We start from the raw sequence: 25317 nt of genomic DNA on the forward strand, positions 1-25317 counted from the left end.
TGATATAGGTAAAGTCCTTTGCAAACCTCAAAATACTATATGTGTTAGCTACTTGAATGTTTTGTATGTTTCCCAAGTTTGTTCATGCAGGCCTAAGTCCTTATGTGTTTCAGTGGTAGTTGAAATAAAAGCTATCCCAAACTTGATACCCCTATTTGTACATTAAGCACTTTTGGAGGAGGGGATTTTGTTACTTAGTTGGAGAGACCTAGACACGAACCACACCTAAGCTTTATTTAGGAGATTTCTCTGAGATTTTGCTTCAAGGGTCCACGTGACCCTAAGTCTCTTAGGAGGCCCCTGGGCTTAAAGTCATGCTTCACTGTGGGTGGAGGTGACCCAAGGGTCTTCAAGGCCATGCCAGTAGAGTACCAGCCTTGGCAGGTCTTATGTAACTGGAAACACTTCTGGTATGGATAGTGTTCTTGCAAGAAAGAAAGGTATTGTCTTCCAGTACTGTTACAAACAGAAATATCTGTCAAGGGCACTAAGGGAGGGGTGGTGAAGATGAGGAAAGAAATAATTGGCCCAGATGAGGAGTTCTTAACCTTTTTGTGTGCTGGACCCCTTTGGCAGTCTGGTGAAGCCTATGGACCTTTTCTCTGAATATGTTTTAAAATGGTTTTTCTCTAATTCACTTTAGACTGATTCAAGATGTAATCTGAACATTGCTTTTCTCAAGAAGTTATGCATTTTAGTTGATGTGCTAAAAGCAATCAAAACATTAAGTGTAGAACCAAAACATGTTTTCAAAATTAAAATACTTGTGACCATAAAAAATGTGTCACATGGATTTGTGATCCAGTTACCCTTTATTGAAATTGGTTTCAGTGAGAGCCCCAGTTGCATTAGATTTAACAAACATCATACCTGTGGCTTCAACATAAAAATCACCATATTGGGTCTGACATGTTCCATCCAGATCAACTGTCTCATATAGGGACTTAAAAACTTTTTTCCCTACTCATAGTTTATTCTACATCACTTTGGTTATTTTTTTTTTAAATATTTACATTTGTATTTTTAATAAGGAATATTCCATGGAATACCACAATTTATCCAGTCATTTTCCAGTGGTTGGATATATATAGTTTGTTTATAGTTTCTCATTATTAAAAGTAAAGCAACTATGATTAAAAATAAATAAAAATAAAATGCATTAAAGTACATTGGACTACAAAGGAAGCCAATTGTATTGAAAAAGTTATCAAAATATTGTTGCTTAGTTGTTTCAGTCAGATCTGACTCTTTGTGACTCCATTGGGGTTTTCTTGGCAAAGATACTAGAGTTGGTTTGCCATTTCCTTCTCCAGCTCATTTTACAGATGAGGAACTGAGGCAAACAGGGTGAAGTGACTTTCCCAGGGTCACACAGCCAATAGGTGTCTGAGGCTGAATTTGAACTCAAAAAGATGTGTCTTCTTGATTCCAAGCCCAGGGCTTTATCCACTGCATCACTTAGCTGGCCTATCAAAATATAGATTTTTTTTTCAAAATGTTCACAGACTTCAAGTTAAGAACCCCTGGCCTAGAGAAAACTTTGTCAGACATAATCATGTCAATTTAAGGAAGTCAGGCAGGTGTGAAGCTCTCTATATACTCAGCCCCTTACAAAGGTCCCAAAGAGTTATGTTGCAGCAGGCACTGCTGCCTTTCCATTGCAGTGGAGTGTTGATTGAGGCAAATGAAACAAAATGAAACAATATTCAATGACTTGAAGTCCTCAATAGAAAAATTAAGACCTTGGCTTTGAAAGGATCTGCCCTGTTCACTCACCATTCTGACTCCACACCCAGTGCTTTTTCTAATACCTGTACTCTGATCCCATTTTTCACTATTTTGTTTGATCAGCTGGACTGTCACACATCACATCATGCCACCACATGCCATCGTGTCACATGCAGTTTCATGTCACCATGCCAGCTACATGTTGATACATAACAATGCTGTTACGTCATGCCTCAAATGGTACATGTTGCATGACATCATTGCATGTAAAATATATACAAATCTTCAACAACATATCTGTGATAAAATATTTGAAAGTATAAAAGCGACAGTGTAGGTCTCAAACACATGGACATTTTGACCTCAGTTGTTCATTCAACTAATAACTATATCTGGTGTTTTACAGTACAATGCTTCAGAGTTGGAAAAATGCTTTTCATTTAGTCTCATTTACTATTATTGTTATTAATAATAACTGTCATTATATAGTATATATAAGCATATAAGATTCATAAAGAGCTTATGTAATCCCATTTGATCACATAACCCTTGTGAACATGTAGTCCAACTTCTAATTTTCCAGAGAAGCAAACTGAGGCCCAGAGAGGTTAAGTAAGTTGCCCAAGGTCACACAGATGCTAAGTGACAGAACAGATCAGTACCCACCCTTGGTGTGACTCCTGAATTTCTCTTTTGGAGATAATGAGGGTAAGGTGTTTTGTATCTATGGAGAACTCTGCTAACACTAGTTGTTACTCTCTGGAGAAGCGTGGGGATAAGGAGTCAGAAGGGCTGAGTTCACCTCCTGGGTCTATCATTGACTTGCCAGTCACTTCATCTCCTGGATTATCAGTTTCCTTATCTGGGGCAGGACTACTAATGTCATTATCATCTTTGGAATGCCAACAGATTTTGGGAGAACAACTAGGCTGGACCCCAGCCACACTATAAACACGCACAGTCACCCACTTTCCTCCAAAGAAAAAGAGAAGGGCCCAGTCATTGACGGTAACAGCTTTTAATCAGACAGGAATCGGTGCATCATTGAAGACCACATTGGCTGCCTTTTCTTCGGCATTCCTTTCACATACCAGGGGCTCAGGAACTTCATCTGGAAGTCATTTTCCTTGGGGGAGGGGGTTTAAAGCATGGTCAGTGGTCAAGTCAGTGCTTTGTTTTTTTGTTTGCATGTTGGTTTTTGTTTTGTCTTTAAACTTTTCCCGGCGAGTCATATTTACATTTACAGTACCTCTTAGTGATCAACAGAAAACAAAAAGGCTGTCACCAGGGATACATTACCCCAAGTGGAGAAAGGCTGAGCTTCAATATTTATATATTTATACATATATATATATATTTAATATGTATACACAGATACAGTTTTCTCTCTTGAAAGTATTAAAAAATTGATCAACCTTCAGTCTATAAAAAATACCTACTCTACAAGATAGAAAAATCTCTCCTCCAGTATATACTGATTTACACCCAAAGCTTTTCCAAAAATGTACGAGGCAACATCTTGAATCTTGATGGGAAAGGAAGGGGTGTGCACACATACCCATACTCACAGGAGGGGGAAATACTGATTGGGAACAGGACAAGTTTGTGAAAGGGAAGAAGGGAAGGCCTCATGGCTCAGTGCTCAGATTCAGAAGGATTAGGTATAATCGGTCTCCCCTGTGGAGCTTAGGGAACACACCTTGCGGAGTCTCCAGGGGGACATGCCAAAGCAGCAAGTGATTTGGTGGCAAATTCATGAAAAGTCTCAAGGAATCTGGAAGCACAACCCAACTCAGGCCAGTGGCAGGGGTAAGGACTGGGGAGGGGGTGGTGAGAGGCAGGGAAAGAATGGACAGGAAAGAGGGAAATGGAAGAGACCCAGTAAAGGAAGAATTCAGGGAAGGGGGAATTTTTTAAGAAGTACATTTCACAAATATTCAGGGATGACATTTTTCCATTCAACCTTTGCCTTTGGGATGCCACTGTCAACTACTCCCAGTCACCCATCACTTTCTAAGGCAGGGATTTGATCGACTCTGGTCTCCCCCTTCTCTTGCCAAAGACACACCGTGGTTAAGGAACAAGCTATTCTTAAGAAACAAGAACAAAAACCAACAACATGGTGGATGGGTGGGAAGGAAACCCAGTTCAGAGAGCTGATCTTCCTGTTTTATGGCACCTTAAAGTATGTAACATGAAGCCCAGAAAAGTCCACACTTCTCCTGTGGTGCAGATGTAGAAAACTCCCGTGTTCACACTGAAAAATTACTATGTAAATCAGACATGGGTGTGCTCCCCAAAGCAGCAGTGGCTGTGGTTATTCTACAAGCAGCAGGATAACACACACTAGTCATTGCCTCTTCAAGGCATTTGTCAATGCTGTCCTAAGCCTTGCTGGGAGGCTGAAGTCTTATCATTTGACTGTCTAGAGACTCAACAGTCTAAAGAAGATCCTAAAAGCCAGCCAGTTTTGCCTAGGAGGGAATCTCAGATGGCCCTCTCCAAGCCTTTTTGTATTTAAAAAACAACTGTGTCATGATTAATGTTAAAGTGTCCAATGTTGGGGTGGGGGGGATCTAGTCTCCTAAATATCTGAAGTTAATTTCCAATGAACTATCTTCCCACCACCATCAATCCACTGGAATGCTGGATAAGGCTGAATCCCTAATGGTACTATTGTCCGGGGGATATCAAGATACTTATAGTACACCAGTAGAATGGAGGTACTCTCTCCCATTTTGAAGAAAAAGAACTAAATATAAAACCAAAAGCCTATTCTCTCAACTGATTTTGAGAGGAATATAACCTTCATATCATAGAAATAGTGAAGGTGAGCTGGAGAAGGGTTATTCTGTATAGTTTCAAAATATCACTAACAGAGCCTGCCCCAAAAGGATTATTGCAATAAGCCACACCTGCCCCCAAGAAGATCTCAGCCACCAGGGCCTGAAAGGATTGCTGACTAAGTGCCAATAATCCTTGAATCCTGAACATAATCCTGAAGGTCCTCATGATAATGTTTCTTTGTCTACACTGCAGCAAGGGACAGGGTGAGGCAGAACCTTGGTTAAGGTGCAGTGTGCCCAATTTTTGTTGTGAGATGCATGCCTGAGCAATTCTAAGGCCATACGGGCAAGGGGAAATATGGGAAATGAATTGGGGAGGGGGAATCTGCTACCAATCTGGTTCCAACAGCCGTAAACTAAGCCTAGCTCCTCTCAATCCCCTCAAGAGAAACAGCAGGCCATTTACAAGAGCTCATAACCACGTTTCTACTTTAACCCACTGTTTTATCTGGTCTCTTCCAATACCCTCTAGTCATCTGTAATTACGTCTCATCCATCTCCTTCATGGCTACAATTGTTTCAAAGCAGGGAAAAAGGAGCCGGGCACACCGCTGCCAACACACTTTTACATCTGGTGTGAAATAAAATCAACTTGACCTCAAATAGGAACTTCCTGGATCACATGTGTCACCGATGGGTTCAAAAAGAAGGCAGAATACACAGCGCATGCCTGAAGAGGAAGTCTAACAGCTTCCTTTCCCTTTTACACTGCTAAAAATCAGCCAGTCACTTTCCAGGAATGTTCTTTGAAGTGTGGAGTCAGAAGCCAAGCAAGGCTTAAGGGAGGAACCTAACTGCACAAGCACCTCAGAAGCACTGAGTCAAAACACAATTCACCTGCAGCCCTGCCTGCACATCACCTGTGAGGAAGACTGGGCCCAAAAGAGCAGGATAGAAGCGCGAGCATTTCAGAATTCAAGTGGGCTTTGAGGGATTCGTAGTGGACTGGTTCGCTGGAGTCAGAAGGAATCTCTCTAACTAGTCTATCTAATATGGCAAGATGCTTGGAGAACCTTTCTCTCTCAAGAGAGAAAGGAATCTGCCAGAATAAAGGTGGAGAATCAAATCACACTCCTGGAATCATTGCCTGTTTCTCTAACCTCGTACTCAGATGGTGCCACTGGCAAGGAGGCAGTGTTCTTCCTCCTTCCCATCTCTCCATCTTACCCCTGCTTTCTGTGCTGCTCGACTACATTCCCTTCCACCCTGCTGAGTCAAGCAAGGGTGATATCCCAAACCAAAGCTGTATCTGCTTTTCTCTCAATTGCTCTGGGCTGGTTCAGGCAATGGGATGTGATCCTCCTTGCCCCTTGATGGAGATGAGACCTTAGTGGTCTAGAGAGCTTAGCAGGGCCTCCTGAAGCTCAGAGCAGCAAGGTCACACCAGGTCACCAGGATTGGAGGGGCAGCATTTCATTCCTTTACTTCACTTCTAAGATGGAGGGGTTGGTTTCCATGATCGCCACAATGATTCTATCAATATAGTCCTGGAGACGGAAGTTGATCTCTTCCTGTTTTTGAATTGCCTCCATCAGCTGTAGGGAAAATGAAGAAGCAAGTTATTATGAGCCTGGGTTTTTCATTCTGGGAGATCAGGCTGTGACCCACAGTGGGTTATGGAGGATTTCAGAGAGGTTACTGAGGATGAGGGCTACGGAGGTCCAGATAATTATCTGGTGGAAGCTGGAACAGCAAATGGCACACCAGGCAACTAGTCTCAGCCTGTCTTCATTTCCTCTTAGGCCTTCTTGTCTCTGCCCACAAAGGCCTCCAAGACTATATAGCCTATGAAGACAATGGGAGCTGTGAAATGCCCCAAAGTTGTCTGACAACTCTAATTATAACAGTTGATATATGTATAGCACTTCAAGCTTTACAAAACATTTTACATTTGTTAACATAGGTGATTCTCAGAATAACTCTGTGAGGAAGCTACTATAAGCATTATTATCCCCATTTTTTTAACTAGGCCCATAATTTAATTGGTAGAGAGAATATCCAGTGAAGAACACAAGTTGGCAACTTCTCATCTTGACCCTGAGAGATTCAGTGACTCACCTAGGGTCACACAGTCAGTAGGGGGTCAGAGGCAGGATTTGAACCCAGGTCTTCCTGACTCAAGTCTAGTCTTCTCTCCACTAAGCCACATTGCTTCTCCTGATTTTACAGATGAGGAAACCAAAGTTGGGAAAGGCATAAAGTGCCTGTGGTCACCCAACTAGTAAGTGTCAAAGGCAGGATTCTTAGCAAAGTCTCTATGGGTTCCAAGTCCACTTCTCTTCCCACTACACTTCTCTGCCTCTGCGAGATAGCTGAGCTTTGGGGAGGAATTTTAGGGAGAGTGGTGAAGGGTACTGGGGAGAAAGAGATGTTTTACTGGATTTAAAAATGTTTAAGAACCCTTCACATAGGTCATTCTAAGTTATCACCAAAGCATTTCATTATCTTTCTTTCTTTCTCTAGTACATACACACATTCAAGAAGGGTGTTCATAGTCAATCGAGATGATGATAAATTTATTTGATTTTAAGACACCGTCTCATCACTCAAACTGTGTGAAAATCTGCAAGTGGTAATGATGCAGAAGTCTTTGGAATTCTCATTCATGTTGATATCCCTGAGAAGTTTGCAGAAATACAGTTTGGAAGTTGGCTTGCAGGAAAGGTCAAAAGTGGCCAAATATCACCCTCTTCCACTCTAACAGTTTCTTTTATACTCCCTTTTGCTCTTCTCCAACTGTTACACTATTAACAATGTTGGAAATCAGTCAAAAATGTAGGAAACTATAAAATCAAAAGACTGAAATTGGTGACCTCTAGTCTCCCATCTCCAACTGTCATTAGACACTTTGAATTGGATGTCCCATAGACACCTTAAATTCAACATGTCCAAAACTGAACTTATTATCTTCCCCCCCAAGTGTTCACCTCTTCTTAACCTCCCTATTGCTGTCGAGGGTACCACCGACCTCTCAAAACTAGCTGTTAACCTCTTCTCCTCACTCTCTCTTACCCCCAGTCTGTATCCAATCTGTTGCCAAGGCCTGATGATTTTACCTCCATAACATCTCTGACATGTGATTCCTTCTCTTCTTTGACACTGTCACCATCCTGGTGCAGGCCCTCATCACCTCATGCCTGGACTATACTGGTTATTTCCCTGCCACAATTCTCTCCTCCATTCCAGGCCATCTTCTACTCAGTGGTCAAACTGATCTCCCTAAAGTTCAGGTCTGACCATGTCCATCCACTGTCCTCTACTCAATAAACTTCAGTCACACCCTGTCTCCTCCAGGATCAAACATGAAATCCTCTCTCTGGTGTCCAAAGGTGTTCATAATTTGCCCCTCCTCTACTTTTCCAGTTTTCATACAACTTACACGTGTGCCTCCCCCCCGCACTGTAATCTATAATCTGGTGACACTGGTCTTCTTGCTGTTTCCCAAACTAGACATTCAGTCTTCCAATTCCAGGGCCTGGCTATCCCTCATTCCTGGAAAGCTCTCCCTCCTCATGTTGAACTCTTGGCTTCCTTCAAGTCTTTCAAATTCTAGTTAAAATTCCATCTTCTACAGGAGAACTTTCCCAGTACCCCAAATGCCGTTGATTATCTCCAATTTATCCTGTATCTATTTTGTCTGTACATAGTTGTTTGCATGTTCTCTCCTCCATTAGACTGTGAGCTCCTTGGGGGCGGGGGTTGTCTGTTACCTTTGTTTGTATTCCCAGCACTGAGCAATGCTTGGTGCATAGTAGGTGCTTAATAAATGGTTACTGACTGGTGATTTTCATGCAACTCTAGCAGTTCCCATGTAAATGAAAGGCCAAGACAAAACTGCATCTAAAATCATAATCACAAATTAAGCGGGACAGAAACACACACTAAACTGAAGAGCAAGATTACAAACATCATCATCTAAGCTCCAACATGTCAGTTTTGATGGGAATGAACATAGGTAACGTGACTTAGGAGAAGAAGCAGTGGGATGAGATTTACGAGGCTTGAGTTTTAGTTTCCTCCCAAGCATTTATTGGCACTGAAACCTTGGGCAAGTCACTTAACCTCTTTGAGGAGCAGTTTCCTCATCGGTAAAAGTGGACTAGATGATGCTCAGTGTCATTCCGTTCACAGCATGACTTGATGGGCAGATAAATGGCTTAGGGGCTGGACTTCCAAAAATATATTTACACACTGATTCACTACCTCATCACGTGAAACAGAGCTGATCTCAGCTGCCAGGGACTCGGAGAAAGAGGCAGAGAAGAGGTTCTTTGCGCCTTGGATGCTGAGGTTTATAATCTGCCCATTTAACTCATCATTCTGCTCCTTTAGATTTCGATTATCCTGGTTACAAGAAAAACATTAAATCATCAATGTTGATCCTGTTTGAGGTACTGAGTCAATCCTGAAAGCATGTTTAACTCTACATCCTAGAGAGAAAGAAGTTGTGGGAAGTTAATCACTGATAGAACAGAGCTAATACAAATGTTATTCTTTTGGTGACCAATTTCCCTGGATACAGGTCAGATATTGTCTAGGGGGAAGAAACCAGTGCTGACAGAGAGAGAGAGAGAGAGACAGAGAGAGAGAGAGAGAGAGCGAGCCCATCCTGGAATCTGGGGCTGAGACCACTAGCAGGGAAGGACAAATGAAGACAGCCATTTCTACATAAGCTTTTAGTGGGGATTCCCTCTTGCCTTTGGTGACAAAGTTCTGCTTGCCCTGCCTGCTCCAATACCTGCTTCAGCCTTCGGATTTCTTGCTCCAGCTCAGTCTCTCGTGTCCTGCTGTTGTACTCCTGGAGCCCCGTACTGCTGCTCCGTCCTCGTCTTTGCTCAGCTTCAAGCTTAAACAGCTGTAAGTGCTCCAACTGTTTCCTGAGGTCTTCAATCAGCTGTAAGGCAACCAAAAAGATGAATGTTTCATGGAAGACAGGACTCCAAAGGCCCATGGAGGCTTTACAGAGTGAATTCAAATAAACCTTAACTGGATTTATCTCTACTCATACTTTGCTTTGGATGCTGAATTTCCAGGGGTGAAAGATAAGTGTTCCCCACTTCCACTCCAACATAGACTTCAGCCAGAAAGCATACTAAAAGTGAGATGTAGGAAATACTGGCTAAAATTAATTACCTTTTGCATTGAACCACAACATCACAAACTTGAATTAGCTTTGATACCCCTAACATTGGTTGATAATTTAAGAAGATACACAGATAATATTGCCTTCCAGGTCCTAGAATCTCACAAGAATCCAATGCAGATGCCTGTTCTCTGATTTCTTTTAGGCACATACTACTACTACTACTGGTCATGGCTAACTTCAGATTTGTACATGTTGATTTTTTCCTAAGTTCATGTCTGGCATTGAAGGGGAAAGATAAGAGCTTGTTTTCAAACCATAGGTAGCTGTTGCTAGGGTACTGGTATTGATGGGGTTCTGACAAAGGTCTGAAGGAGGCCAGGCCTGATGGGTAAAGAACAGGAAAAACGGGTGGCAATGATGCAGGAATAGAAAACAATCACTAGTTTGGAACTATATGGATCGATTAAATATCAGTGCCAACACTGTTCCTGCCTCAGTGGGAATACTTTCTATTACAGATAACAGTCATTGTTCAATACTTTACCGATAAATCTGGGGTATAATATTTGCTGTTTGCTGGATTCCATGGAAGCAACATTCACATATGACTATTCTATAACATTCTCACCTCCTGTGTTGACTCCTTGTCTTTCTGAAACTGATGCCTTTCATGACTCAGTTTGTCTCCCATTTTCCTTTTGTTTTCCTGCTCTTCATTGAGTTGAATGGTTAGGTCTTCTATCTCATCCAGCAATTTCTCCTTTTCCTGAAAAACAAAGAAAAAGCAAAATCCCACCCCACCCCCATATACTACATTAAAACTGAATCATGACAAAGATACACTCATCTCACCAAATATGATCCTATTCATTCAGCCTGGTAGGTCTTATTTTATATCAAATTAGAATTTCTTCATCTTCCACATTTACTGGAGGCAATTTCTTGATTAAATTACGCTAATCGCTTATAATTAGGAGTCACCTTTGACTTTTCCCTTTCCTTCATCCTTTATATCTAGTCAGTAGCAGTCCAATCCAATAATCCAAGTCCAGATGATTCCACCTTCACAATATCTTTTATATCTAACTTTTCCTCTCAACTTCTACTGCAATGACCCTACTATTCAGGCTCTCATTGCTTTTCACCTAGATTATCGTAATAGCCTCTCAGCTAATCTAATGCTTCCTTAAAACCATCCTTTTCAGAACTTCAAACACAATTTTCCTAGTATACTTCTCTAATCATGTCACTCCTGCTTAAAAATCTTCAGTGGCTCCCTATGACCTACTGAAAAAGCATAAATAGATGATACTGGTTTTCAAGGCTCTGTCCAATCTGGTTCTACTCTACCTTTTCAGTTCCATCTCATATAGCCCCCCTTCATGTACTCTATACTCTAGCTAATCTGGACTGTTTTTAGTCCCCTACTCTTATCTTTCTCTCTCTCTCCTACCTTCAAGCCTTTGCTACTGCTTTCTATCAGGCTTAAAATGGCTCCCCCTAGCCCCACCACCCCTTTTCCCATATCGCTTGTCTGCTGAAGCCTTTCCTCCTTCAAGGCCTAACTCAAGTATCATTTGCTTCAGAAAGCTTCCCCGAATATCTTTCTCCTTGCCCTTTGCTCTCTCCTGATGAAAGAGCTTTCTCTTTCCTCAAATTTTTCATAGCACCTTGCTTGGACTTCTATCTTGCAATGATCTCACTCTCCTTCATATCATAGACGTTTGTGTACTTGTCCTTCCTTTTTATTAGAATGTAAGTTCCCCCCCCCAAAAAAAAGAATTTAAGTTCCGTATCTATCTTTTTATCTTTAGCATCTAGAACAAAAGGCTCAAAAACAAAAAAGGTTCTCAGGGTTAGATGCAGAGTTGGATGCAGTGTTAGAAGCGGCCTTTCTTAACACCTGACCCAAGCCCCTCACTTTATAGATGAGGAACTGGAGGATTTAGATTGCTTGAAGAACAGGCGAGAACGAAGGCCACTCTAGTTTGATCTCTTGGATCCTTAAGATTCTAGATCTCTGAAGACTGTCAGTGTTAAGGCAGATTTTAAGGTTGCAGTCAGGATCACATGAAGGAAGAGAAGCAGGGAAGGAGAGAAATGAACTATTTGGAACAACTTGAATTTTTAAAAGGTCATTGTGAATGTTAAAATGATTCTATTATGCTTTTTGCTATTTTTGTCCTTTAAAAGTTCAAGGAGCATAAGATATTAGATCTGGGGTTGAAGTTTATTTTTGTATTGAGAAAGAGCCCTTCCCCATCTCCTTGAAGGCAGCAATCATTTTACATCACTTTGATCTTCTGAAATTCACCCTGAAAATGAAAGTCGGGGATCAAGCAAGACCAAGGTATCTTTCCAAGTGTCAGATCCTTCATATTTCAAGGCAACATTAATAATACACAATCATTTACTTTCCCACGAGCTGGGATGGGCTACACTGAGACAGCAAGAACACAAATTGGTGAGACCTTTGGTCTGAGTTAAGGAGGCACCTATAGGTTTCCAACAGTGAAGATTCTGTTTAGTGAAGCTCCCTGGCCTCTATCAGGATCAATCCTATGTCCACTGCCTCATCTACTCCATGCTTAAACTAACTGAGTGATTTGGTCTGGGTAACATAACTACTAGTGGAACCTTTTAATGGGAATCCATTGTTTAGTACCTCCATGCTTGTACAGACCTAATCGCCATCACTGCTTCTACCCCAAAGACTGTGCCCTTTGGTTATAACACAGGTGAGAGGGAAGGCATATTCTGACATCTTCTCAAAATCGTATGTGTAAACAAAGAGTGTATTCTAGGGGCTTAAAATACTTGCTTCCAAGTGAGTTTACCCAAAGTAGTCCTCTTACCTACAACTGTAACAAAGTCAACCACATACTGTCCATACTTGCATCCTTTGTTCCTTTGTCTTTTTGCTATTCATGCCTTTCCAAACTCTAACACCAGATTACCACCGCCTTTTCTGCTCTTACTCACTTAAAGAAGTTATATGACTAAGGGCAGCTAGGTGGTGCAGTGGATAGTGCACCAGCCCTGGAGTCAGAAAACCTGAGTTCAGTTTTGGCCTCAGACACTTGACACTTAACTAGCTTGTGACCATGGGCAAGTCACTTTATTGCCTCACCAAAAAGCAAAATTAAAAAATAAAAAGTTACATGACTGCTGATTTGAGTCCACTATAAATGTATGTTATCCAACCTCATTTGGGCCCTCAGGGCTACAAGGAAATTCTTATACTCTTCCCTAATAAACTTTCTAGTGCTCTCCCCATAGCTTTTGCTTTAAACCTTCCCCCTCCCTCCCAGAAGAGGATCTTATCTCATACTTTACTGAGAAAAGAGGCCATTCATGGTGACCTCCCTCTTCTCAATCCCACATCTCAAAACCCCTTGACATCTTTCTACATTCTCTCTCCCTTTGCTCCAAGTGTTAGAAGTGGCCTTTCCCTTTTCCCCTTACCAAAGCCCCTTTCTCCACTCATGTCCTTAATCCCCACCTGCCCTCCCATCTGGTCCTGAAGTTTGCCCGTAAAATTATCCCATCTAATATTCAATATCTCCTTATTCACTAGATCCTTCCCTGTAGCCTGTAAATATGCTCACATCTGTCCTAGCCTTAAAAAAAACCTTCACTTGACCCTACTATTTGCTTTAGTTATTCTCCTATAATTTTCCTCTATTTCTCAGCCAAACTCCTAGGAAAAAAGTCAGTTGCACATGTTTCCTCCATTTTCTCTCCTTTCATTAAATTATTTTTAATTACATTTTATTTTCTTCAATTAACAAACATTTATTTTCTCTCCCTCCCATACCTCTCTTGCTACCCTTACGCACACCTTGAAAAAGAAGAGAAAACACAACTCGTAGCAAACATACATAGTCAAGTAAAACAAATTCCCATATTGGCAATGTCCAAAAAACATGCCTCTCATTCTGGATGTTTAGTCCATTACCTCTTAGCCAGGAGGTGGGTAGCATTCTTTACCATCACTTCTTTGGAACCATGATTGATCATTTCATTGATCAGAGCTCTTAAGCCTTTCAAAGTTGCTTGTTTTTTACAGTGTGGTTGTTATGGTATAAATTCTTCTCCTGGTTTTGCTCAACTTTATTCTGCATCATTTCATACAAGTCTCCAAGGTTTGTCCAAAACCATCCCCTTCATCATTTCTTAGAGCAGGGCTTCTTAAACTTTTTCCATTCATATTTTGGCAGTGTTTGTTGATATTGTGTGGCCTGAGGGCATGTGCAGTGCAAAGTGCCCATGCTTTCTGGTCAGAATCAAGGCTGCAGTGAAGTTGCATGACACAATATGGGCAAGCACTGCCTGAAACACCTCAGATTTATTACATTTGATTTTTAATTAATTTTTGGTTGTTGTGCGTTCAGAAACCTTTTACTGTTGCCACATAGGGTCTCGACTCACAGTTTAAAAAGTGCTGTCTTAGAGCACAATAGAATTCCATAACCTTCATATATCATAATTTATTCAGCCATTCTCCAAATGATGGATACCCTCTTAGATTCCAGTTTTTTGCCAACACAAAAAAGAGCTGCTACAAATATTTTATACATTTGAGTTACTTTCCTCTTTCTTTGATCTCTTTGGGGTATGGATATAATAGTGGCATTACTGAGTCAAAGGGTATGCACAATTTAGTAAGTTTTGGGGGATAGTTTCAAATTACTGTCCAGAATGGCTCTACCAGTTCAAGCTCCACCAATAGGACATTAATGTGCTTTTTTTCCCACAGACCCTCGAGGCAGCATTTGTCATTTGCCTTTTCTGTTAGGTTTGCCAAAGGGTGAGATGGAACCTCAGAGTTTCTTTAATGTATATTTCTTTATTTTTTAGTGATTTGGAATACTTTGTTCATATTGCTATAAATAGATTTGTTCCCTTACAAACTGCCTATGACAATTATCAATTGTGAAATGGCTCTTATTCTTACAAATTTCAATCAGTTCCTTTATATCTTAGAAATGAGATCTTTATCAGAGAAACTTGTTGCAAAATTAACTGTTTCCCTACTACTCTAAACCACATTGGCTTTGTTTGTGCAGTAACTTTACTTCTTAACTCCTTATAATCTGGCTTTCTCAGTTCTCATCCTCTTTGACTTCTCTTGAAACTTTTGACAGTGATGACTATCCTTTTCCCTGGATAGTATTTCTTCAACCTAGGTTCTTATGCCACTAATCTCTTGCCTCTTCTCCAACCTGTCTGACCACGCCTGTTATTTACACCTCATGATTCTCTGTTGGATCATCATACATGTCCTACCCCTCCCTCCATCTTTGTCCTGAGTCATCTCTCTACACTCCATCAGTTCCCATGAACTCAACTACTCTTATGAGCTCCAGGTGCCACATTACCAACTGACTATGTGACATTTCAAATCGGATGTTTTGTAGGCATTTCAAACTCAAAATGTTTAAAGCAGAAATCATCTTTCCTTCCAGTCCTCTCTTCTTCCTCCCTTTTCTGCTGAGGATATTACTAGTCACCCAGGTTCACAACCTTGGTCATACTTTGTTCTTCTCTCTCCTTTGTTCCCCATTTTCAATCAGTTGCCAAGTTTTGTTGATTCTCCTCCCACTTCTTTTGCTTCCCTCCCCTGATATCTATTCCAATAGACACCATCATAGTCCAGACCCTCATCACTTCTTACTTCTCAATTCCTCTGAATTGGCTTCCTTGATTTGAGTCTCTCCGTCTTCAATTCATTCTCCACACAGCAGCCAAATTGAAATTCCTAAAATACATGTCACTTCCTTGCTCCCAAAATCCCAGAGTCTGAGTCGTAATCCCAGAGCCTACCTTGTACGGATGACTGTGTAGCACTCTCCCTTCACCCACTCCACGTTCTAGCCTGTACATGATATTCAATCTCCTATCTCCACGCCTTTTTTTTTTTCCATCACTTGTGTTTATTTAGTCTATTTCAGAGAATCAGTTCTCTAGATGCTCTGTTTGGTGGTTAAGTAACAATAATAATAATTTGTTAATAATCATATTAGATAGCAGGTCTATAGAGCTCTCAGGCTTGCAAACTGTTTTGTGGGTTATCTCCTCCCATTAGGATGTTAAGTCCCTTGAGGGCAGGAGCCATCTTCCTTTCGTATTTCCAGCATTTAGCATGGTGCTGGATAACCAAGCAGCGTTAAGTGCCTACTATGTACCAAGCCCTGTGATCGGCACTGAGGATACAAATACAATGCGTTGAAATCATCCCTACATCCCTTTGAGTTTACATTGGAATGAGGGAGAAGCTTGTACATATATACGTGGGGACAAAATAAATGTTGTTTTGTTGTTGTTTAGTCATTTTTCAGTTGTGTTCAACTCCTTTCTAGCAAAGATACTGGGGTGGGTTGCCATTTCCTTCTCCAGCCCACTTTACAGATGAGGAAACTGAGGCAAACAGGGTGAACTGACCTACCCAGGGTCACACAGCCAGCAAGTGCCTGAGGCCAGATCTGAACTCAGGAAGAGGAGTCTTCCTGACTTCAGGACCAGTGCTTGGAATGCTAGGGTGCACTATGGTGCCCCCAGCTGCCCTACAGAATAAATAAATAGAAGGAAATAGATACAAGGAATTATAAAGTAGGTAAATGCCAGTCAATTTCTGAGGAAGGATGCTAGGAGGTGGGGTGGAGGGAGTCAGAACAGGTTCACGTATAAGATGGTGCTTGAATTTCATCTGAAATCTCCATGCCTTTTCACAGGCTACATCCCACATCTGAAAAGAACTTCCTCCTTATCTCTGGTTCTTAGAACCCTGAAATCCCTTCAAGATTCAGCTCAATTGTCAACACTCATGCAAACTTTATCTTGATCCCTCCAGTTGCTAGCATCCTCCCCTCTCCCAAAATTACTTTGTTTTGGTCGTTGTGCGTTCAGATCTACTTATAAACCATTTGGGGAAGTGGAGGGTTTATAGTTCTAGAAACTGGAATGAGAAGGGACCTTAGAGATTTTCTATTTTCCATTTTCTGTTTGTGATTTGTCTACATGCTATTTCTCTCAATAGAACATACACTTCCCGAGGACAGGGACTATTTCATTTTGTTTTTGTATCCTTCAGGGCTATCACAGTGCCTGGCACTTGGTCTGATGTTTGATAAATGCTTATTGAATGAATGAATGAGGCTAAATCATTTCTGTATCAGATGAATCTGAAGCACCACTTTCAAGCTACCTTCCTTGGGCAAGGGAAGAGTTTGTTCCCGGGCCTAAAACATACATAAATGGGGAAGACCATGCTGAATATCCCTCACCTCTTCTAGTCTCTCAATATTGGCCTTCAAACATGGGGTGCAGGATCTCAGCTCACTGTTTTCATCATCCAGCTGCTGTAATCTGTTAGAAAATAGCACAGGCTTAGAATTTCATCATTTGCTTACCAAAAGACAGAAGTTTATGACAAAAGTCCCAGACAACATAGCTTTTTCAGAGATGTGAATTTTTGTTAGTCTTGTACATGAGATACTCTAGAATCCAGAAATTCTCATCCTCCCCCCAAAATTACAGCCACTATTGATTACTGCAGGCCAACTAAATTATTGCAGATTTTTTTTAATGTAGGAAAAGAAGTTAAGACAAAACTTTTTGTTAAGAACTTTTGAGTTCTTAGAAAGTTCTTATAAAATGGTTCACTTAACTGAACTTTTTTTAACCCTGAATAACACAACTTTAATTAGCACCTTAACAAGAACCCCCTCCCCCCTACCCCATTAGAGTCTTGCCCAGGTTTCAGCAAGTAGTCAACACTTTTCTCCTGTGGTAAAAGCCTAACCTTTTCTTGCTTCTCTTCTCCCGGGAATTCTGGGACAATTCTAGAATGACAAAGACCAAAAAGCTAGAGAGCTACTTCATGGGCAGGAGATTCAATCACTATTACTCAGGAGGGGCTCAGATGCCCCTCTGTGTCTGTTCCAGGCCTCGGGGGCTTCAGTCTGTATAGGCTGCTCTACCATAGCTCGGTCCTGTGAACTCTGTCTAACTCTAGAAAGAATCCAGGTAAACCCGCCTAAGGAAAAGGCTCCCCCTCCTCCGAGGTGAACTAGGAATACTGATCAAGGTGATCTCTAAAGTCCCTTCTCATTCCAGTTTCTAAAACTATAAACCCTCCACTTCCCCAAATGGTTTATGCCTGATAAGTGGCTTTTGAGTCTAACCATGGCATAAGGCTATGTGGACCACTACATGTTGTTTGTCCCTTCATAAACTCTAATGTTAAAATAAATATTTTCCCCTCTGCTTTTTTACCATAGGTTTACAAAACAAGCTACAGTCTGGAAGACGAAATTCTTGGCAATTTACAAGTGAGAGGTGAGAAGGGTACTACTGACTCCATGCTGACCTCAACATTTTCATATAGGGCTGTAACTGAATTGAGATCTTTACTGAAAGCAGTTGAGGGATGAATTTACAGGCTATCACTCAAGTCATTATCTCGAGAAGTTCCCATCTGGATCTAGAAGTTCTCCTTTGAGATTCAGAATGGCCTTCTGCTACCCCCTTCTCCTTCCTCACTGTCTCCCCCCATCCTCCACCCTTCAGCCCAACTCACAAAAATAGGAAAGCAAGGTTTTAGGTTCCCAATAGTGTAAAAAGACTATTCCCCCTGCCAGGTTTTTTTTCTTTCTTTCTTTTCTTTTTTTATGTGAAATCTGCTTCATGGCGATTTGAATTGATTAGTAGGGCAGTGCCCAATAAAATGTCTTTTTATGACTCTGTACTTGCAGTACAGGAAACACATTAAGACAACATAGATGGAATTAGTTACACAAAGGATAACTGCAATTCACAGGGGTCAAAATACATAAAGAGTTCAAATCAGAAAGAATAAAAAGGTTGAGGGAAAGCAAAAAATAAGCACCAAGAGGTACATAAACACTGTTTAAGAGTCTTTTGCTGAACCCTCAGTGGTAAACTTTCCAATATACCTATCCTGACAGGGATGCTCTTTTTCCTAATGATGACAGATCACTGACTTGTACTAGCCTCCAAACAGAATCATTTAAACAAAGTTATGGATCCATTTTGTTTTGACACAACAGACATTTCCAACAAGCAGCCAGACAATCCCTTCCCCTACAGAGTACATTCCCTGACAACAGTTTCACAAACGGACTAAAAGTACAACTTTCGTTGATAGCACATGCCGCTTTTCATTTTTGTAGTTTACTGATTGATTATAGAAAGGAGGATGCATGCTTTAACTTTGAGAGTATGGTATAAACATTTTAAATTGGATAGTTTTGACTACAGACAGAAGGTATTTCCTCACCCAAATTCCTTTGTTTTTACTTTGATATCTCTAAAGGCAAGGTTTGGAAAATACGCACATCAATGCAGTGTATATATGGAATAGCAAAATTCGTTAAAGCTTGGAACCTGCCTTCAATAACTCAGATTATAGCATGTTCTCTCTCATGTAATCACATTCAGTTGGAAAGCATCAAAAAGTAAATGCTGTTTAGCACTTCCAGAGGAAATGCATGTTTGTAGCTTTGTATTTGCATAGTCCCAGAAAGAAATCTGTTCCTTGTTTTTATTCTTAATTGTATTTCTTATAAGAAACACTACATCTCAGGGTAGACTAGCACAGTAGCCTGGGAAACTTGACTTAAGAGCTCAATACCAGAGATAAAAGGCCAAAGGTTGAATACACTGCTTTCTTGATAAACCCAGACTCACACAAGATCTTTAAGCACAAATCATCACTGTCCTTTAGTGAAGCAGTCTTAAATATTGCTATCTCCCTTCCCCCATTTTACAATGATTCTCAGTCATAACCCTCATTTAGCAATCCCATTTCTATAAAGGTGATGCAAATGGCCTGTGGTTATTCCAATTTACAGCAAGAAAGAAATTACTAGATTTGTGAAAAAAAAATATCCATAAAGATGGGAAAAGTAACCAGGAAAGCAAATTTTAGGTTCCTACTCTTTTATTTAAATAAAATTAAAAGATTTCAGTGCACAGTACCAGTGAAATGGTTAGACTGAAAGGTACATAGCACACTTCAAAGTAATTCATACACTGAACTAAGATCTTCTATTATACAGATCTGATTCATGTTACATTTCTCATTATTAATACTCTTTATTTTTATCATGCCATACCTGGCTTGGAGATTCTCAATCTCAATGCTTTTTTCTCTCTCCATCTTGCACAGGAGTTCCTTCTGCTTTCTGATTTCTTCAAGGATCATCTCATCAGCTCTCAATTCCTGCTCCTTTAACTGCTCCTCAAGGGCATTGGCTCTTTAGAGATAGAGAGGAGAGGAGATCAACATTTCTCAAAAATCTCATTTTAGTTCAGCTTGCTTCTACAGGGCCTGTTTCCTTCTCTCTCCCAGGAACTCAGAAGAAAATATTAACATTGTCAAAGAGAAACCATTATAATTCAAAACAGCTTGCTGCAAAGGTCATTCAAGATAGATAAAAGCAGTACATAACTTCCTATGGATCTGATGGGCTTCCAAGGCTTTTAGATCTGAACCAAAGCTTAAGCTGTACCTAATCAAACTAGAAGCTAGGTTTTCAGCTGCTTCAGTTCAAAATCAAAATGAGGCTGGTACAAAAAACAAGAGTCCAGGCCTATGATTTGGAAAATATGACAAAAACTCAATGACTCCATACTTTCAAAGCAGAACTCATTATCTTTTCCCTCAAACCCACTCTTCTTGCTAACTTTCCAGCTTCTGATAAGTGTATTTATCACCAGCCTTCTAGTCACTCACGCTCTTTGAAAACAAACAAGCAAAATACAAAATCCTTCTTCTGTGATTTTATTTTGATTTTAAAAAGCAATTGTGCCATGATAAATCTTATGCCTAGAGATATTTAAAAAAAAAAACACCTTTGACTGAAAAACACAATTTTGTAAACAACTATTTACGAAGCAGGAAGAGAGCCCTCCGAATACCAAAGGTCATTAGATTTCAGGCACCGAGGTTCACAACCTACCTCAGAAATATCTGTGATTCTTCTCTCTCCATGACCTCCAGTTAGTTGCCAAGTCTTACAAATTCTCATCCTTCCCATATTCTCCACTCACACCAGAAACACCCTAGATCAGACCATCACCATCTCTTGCTCGGAGTATTATAAAAAGCTTCTAAGTGACATCCTGTTGACTTCAGTCTCTTCCTTCTCCCAAGCCTTCCCTCACAGAGCTGCCAACCTGATATCACTCAAGCACCACTCTGACCATGCTACCTCCTCAAAGAGCTCCAGTGGCTCTCGCCTGCTTCTAGCATGTAAAAAACAACCCCCCACCCCAAACTCTTACGCCTGGTATTTAAAGCCCTTTATCATGTGGTTCTCGCCTTCCTGCTTAGGTTACTGCACGACTCCATCCCTTGATGCATTGAACATTATTGCCAAGTTGTTCTTCTTGCTCTCCCTCCCCTCCAGTACTAGAGCTCCTGCCTCTGTGGTTTGAATGGACTGCCCCTCATCCTTTCAATTTACTCCCCTCTCCCTTGTGCCTCTTTGAATTCCAGTCTTCTTCAAAGCTCTGCTCAGGTGCCAACTCCCATGAGGCCTTTCTCGATTGTTAGTTGTTACACCCTATTCTTTCATAAATACTTTCCATTTACAAACATGTGCATATATTGTTGCCCCCAGTAGAAGATAAACTCCTTGAGGGTAAGAGCTGTTTTGGTTTTGTGTTTATTATCTCCTGTGTCCAGTACAGTACATGACATAGAATAGCTGCTAAAAGAGATGCTTCACTGCTTGACAGGAGCTCCTCTAGCTAGAAATTCAAAGTTGTTCATTATCCTTTTTTTTTTTTTTGGTGATGCAATTGGGGTTAAGTGACTTGCCCAGCGTCACACAGCTATTAAGTATCAAGTGTCTGAAGCCGCATTTGAACTCAGGTCCTCTTGACTCCAGGGCCAGTGCTGTATCCACTGCACCACCCAGCTGCCTCTGTTCATTATCTTAATAGGTTGAAACACGCAACCAGGTTCTGACAAGCTGTTAACAATCCTTGAGACTCATAACCCTAGATCCTCTCAAGTTTGAGTTAATTTTTCTCTATGGAATGGAAATAAAACAAGCACCTTCCAGTGTAGTAAGGGGTAGGTGAGTCAGGAGACCCTAGCCAACTATGTTCCCTGGTCCCACTCTCACCCCCCCAATCCATTAGAATGAAGTTAGGAGATGCAAGAACTATCGCCCTTTAGACTCCGACTGGCTCATCTGCACATGAAAAGGCTGACAAAGACTAAGGACCTGTCAGACTCCTTAAGAGGAAGTGGACTGAATTATAGAATCAGTTTAAAAAAAAAAGAGTCAGCTTTGGAGGAAGAACCAAGCTCTTGAGGAAGGTTCTTGACTCTTTGCCTTCACTTTTTCCCTCGTGTCCTTTAAAGCATTTGGTAAGCTATGAGGGGATTTCTTCTTCCTTTCTCCTCTACTGGCAAGAGCATTTTGCATCAGAAGCATATTGCCATAGAAAATACTTCTGCACTCAGCCTGAAAGAGTCCAGCTTCAGAGTCAAGTTACAGAGTGAAGTAGAAGCCAGCACATGGAGGTAGGATTCTGCCTGGAAGACAAAAGGCCTTGAGGCCAAGCCTCCAACCAGTCCTGAGGTGTGCACCAGAGGTGGTGGGAGGTGACTACACTCAAGCACTGAAGCAACACCCCTGGAGCAGCCTCTGCAGGGGCCCAAGGGGCAGGTTCTAACAGAGGCTGCAAATGGGGAGGGTTGGAGGACATTAGAGGTAGCTCCAGAGGTGTGATGCCATACCCACATGGGTTCTTCTGTTCCAGAAGATCCATGTGTATGAGTACCTGTCCCTTGTGAACTCTGCGTGTCCGCTCTCCACTGACCCCAGGCCTGAGGCTGATGGGGAGTAGATCACTACTCTCCTTATTCTTCCTTTTCAGGAAATGCCTTTGCTTAACTATCACAATGGTGTGGGTTTTCCTGAGCCATAGTCTGTAATGTGCATCCAGAGGGCTGGATCCTGGAGTGGTTTTCTCCACTGAGGGATATAACTGTGCGCGTGAGTTGGAGGGGAGAGGTAGGCCAGAGGGGTGAAAAATAAAAAAAATATTTCTCTATCTTGAAATAGTACATTCATATGTAAACAATAGTATGAAGCATTCCAATTCTCCAATGACTGAAGAACAAGTTGGCCTGTTCAGAAATCAGAAACTAAGAAAAAAAAATTGTGGGGGGGCAGCTAGGTGGCGCAGTGGATAGAGCTCCGGCCTTGGAGTCAGGAGAACCTGACTTCAAATCCGGCCTCAGACACTTGACACTTACTAGCTGTGTGACCCTGAGCAAGTCACTTAACCCTGACTGCCAAAGCAAAAAAACAAGCAATGCCCCCCCCAAAAAATAAAAAAATAATTGTGGGAAGTTAAGTATCTCTATAGGAAAGAGATATAAGCTGATTCCATGATAACCCTTGCAAAGAAATATGAAGTCATCCTAAACCCTCATTTGTTAGGGAAGCTACTGAGTTTGAACGGGAGAGTCCTCCTGCTCATAATCACTACATGGCATACTCTCTGGGGAGAAAATAAAGGAAATGGGTTTTTTGCTTTTTTGGGAGACTTCCCAAGGCATTCAATACATTGCACTGCTCTACCCAGGAAGCACTTCAAAACTATAGGCAGACTGATAGTAATCCATTTCTAAAGTTCTGGTTAAAAGCACTTAAAATGCTAACGAATGAGTAAATCTGGTTTGTTCCATAGTCATGGTCTCGAAAAGCTGTGTGTACATCAATTTTGTTGCAAATCAGTAAAAAAAGCACTTATTAATGCTTTACTATGTGCCAGGCACTGTACTAAGTAAGCACTGAAGACATAAATGAAATAAATAGGTACATACAAGACATACAAAGCGTAAGCAGAAGGTAGCCTCAGGGAGAAAGGCATGAGTACCTGGAGGGAATGGGCAATAAGGGATTTCAGAATATGGGATTTGACATGAGTTTTGCCAAAAACCTGGGAAACTAAGAGCTGTGTTGAGGAAGGAGAGCATTCCAGGAATGGAGGGTGGGGGGGGGGGGGAGGGAGGAAAGCCAGGGCAGAGATGTGGAGTTGGAAGATGCCACGTTGTGTGTGAAGAATAGTAAGTGGGCCAGGGCAGCTGTGTCATAGAGTATGTGGAAGGAAGTAAAGTATAAAATTTGAAAGGTAGGAAGAAACCAGGTTATAAAGTTTTAAATCCCAAACAAAGTATATTTGATCCTGGAGATTATAGGTAGTCACTCGAATTTATTTTGTGTGTGTGTGTGTGTGTGTGTGTGTGTGTGTGTGTGTGTGTGAGAGAGAGAGAGAGAGAGAGAGAAAGTGTGTGTGTGTGTGTGTGAGAGAGAGAGACAGAGAGAGAGAGAGAGAGAGAGTGAGAGAGACAGAGAGACAGAGAAACAGAGAGAGAGAAAGGTGACAGTCAAACTTATGCTTTAGGAAAATGATGGGCACGATTAGAGGAAGGATTAGACTGTGGAGAAGTTGAATCGGTGGCTATTACAATAGTCCAGAGGAGAGCTCATGAGGCCTTGAATCAGGCCTGTGGCTACATAAATAAAGAGAAGGTGATGCATACAAGAGACATCATTAAGGTAGAAATAACAGGGTTTGGCAATTGATTAGATGTAAGGTGAATGAGAGTGAGGAGTTAGGGAAGAAACCCAGATTGTGAGCTTGGGAGAATGGAAATGCCATCTCCAGTTACAGAGAAGTGGGGAAGAAGGGAAAAATAATTCTGTTTTAGACATGTTAAATTTGAAATACCTAGGAAATATCCAATTGGCAAAACTATCGCTCAGGACACAGGTATATCTATCTATATCTATCTATATCTATATCTATATATATCTATAGATAGATAGATAGATGGATAGATAGATATAGATATAGATAGATAGATAGATAGATAGATAGATAGATAGATTGGCTAGGGCCAGATATATAGAGATAATAACTGTGCCTATCAGAACTGATGAAATCACTTAATGAAATAATACAGAAGGAAAAGAGAAAAGTGAAAAGGATTCAGGACAGAGCCTTGGGGGACACATATCACTGGATGTGATATGGATGAAGAATCAACAAAGGAAAGGAGTGATCAGAGGAGTGGTCAGACAGGAGAACTAAAAGAGAGCAATATCATGAAAATCTAGAGAGAACAGAGGATTCAGGAGAAGAAGATGATTAACAGGGTCAAATGCTACAGAGAATTCAAGAAGGATAAGGAATGAGAAAATGCGAATAGATTTGGCAATTACATCATTGGCAGCTTTGGAGAGGGCAGTTCCAGGTGAATGCTGAGACTGGAGGCCAGATTGCAAAGAGTTTAGCAGTGAGAGGAGAGGAAGTGGAAGCCCCTTGTAGAGATGGCTCTCTTAGGAAGTTTGGCTAAGGGATGAGAGATACAGGACAACAACTAGCAAGGACTGTAGAATCAGGGGAGGGTTTGGTAAGGATTGTGGACACATGGATGTGTTTGTAGGCAGAAGGGAAAGTGCCAATAGAGAATGAAGAGAAAGAATGTGGATGACAGTGGGGGCAATCTGATGGACAAGATGGGTACCTCTGCTGAAGAAGGCTGGGGGAGAGGGGTAGAAAGTGGAGAGGGTTTTGTCTCAAATAGACAGGTGCTAGAGAAAG

General features: G+C 41.2%; 1 protein-coding gene across 1 annotated transcript in view; it reads right to left on the reverse strand.

Annotated features, from left to right (window-relative positions):
• Positions 1 to 2730: 2730 nt before the first annotated feature.
• LOC114043788 (rab11 family-interacting protein 3-like) overlaps positions 2731 to 25317 on the reverse strand; it is a 169890-nt gene continuing 147303 nt past the window's right edge. Inside the window, exons 9-14 of the mRNA XM_027863026.1 lie at positions 19800 to 19940; positions 16947 to 17028; positions 10289 to 10426; positions 9313 to 9468; positions 8778 to 8918; positions 2731 to 6109 (exon numbers count right to left, since the gene is read on the reverse strand). Of these exons, the coding sequence (XP_027718827.1) occupies positions 5996 to 6109; positions 8778 to 8918; positions 9313 to 9468; positions 10289 to 10426; positions 16947 to 17028; positions 19800 to 19940 (772 nt within the window). The 3' untranslated portion in view covers positions 2731 to 5995. The remainder of the gene's footprint in view (positions 6110 to 8777; positions 8919 to 9312; positions 9469 to 10288; positions 10427 to 16946; positions 17029 to 19799; positions 19941 to 25317) is intronic.

Source organism: Vombatus ursinus, unplaced genomic scaffold, assembly GCF_900497805.2.
Source record: "Vombatus ursinus unplaced genomic scaffold, bare-nosed wombat genome assembly UNPS02014770.1, whole genome shotgun sequence".
In the NCBI taxonomy this organism is placed as follows: domain Eukaryota; kingdom Metazoa; phylum Chordata; class Mammalia; order Diprotodontia; family Vombatidae; genus Vombatus; species Vombatus ursinus.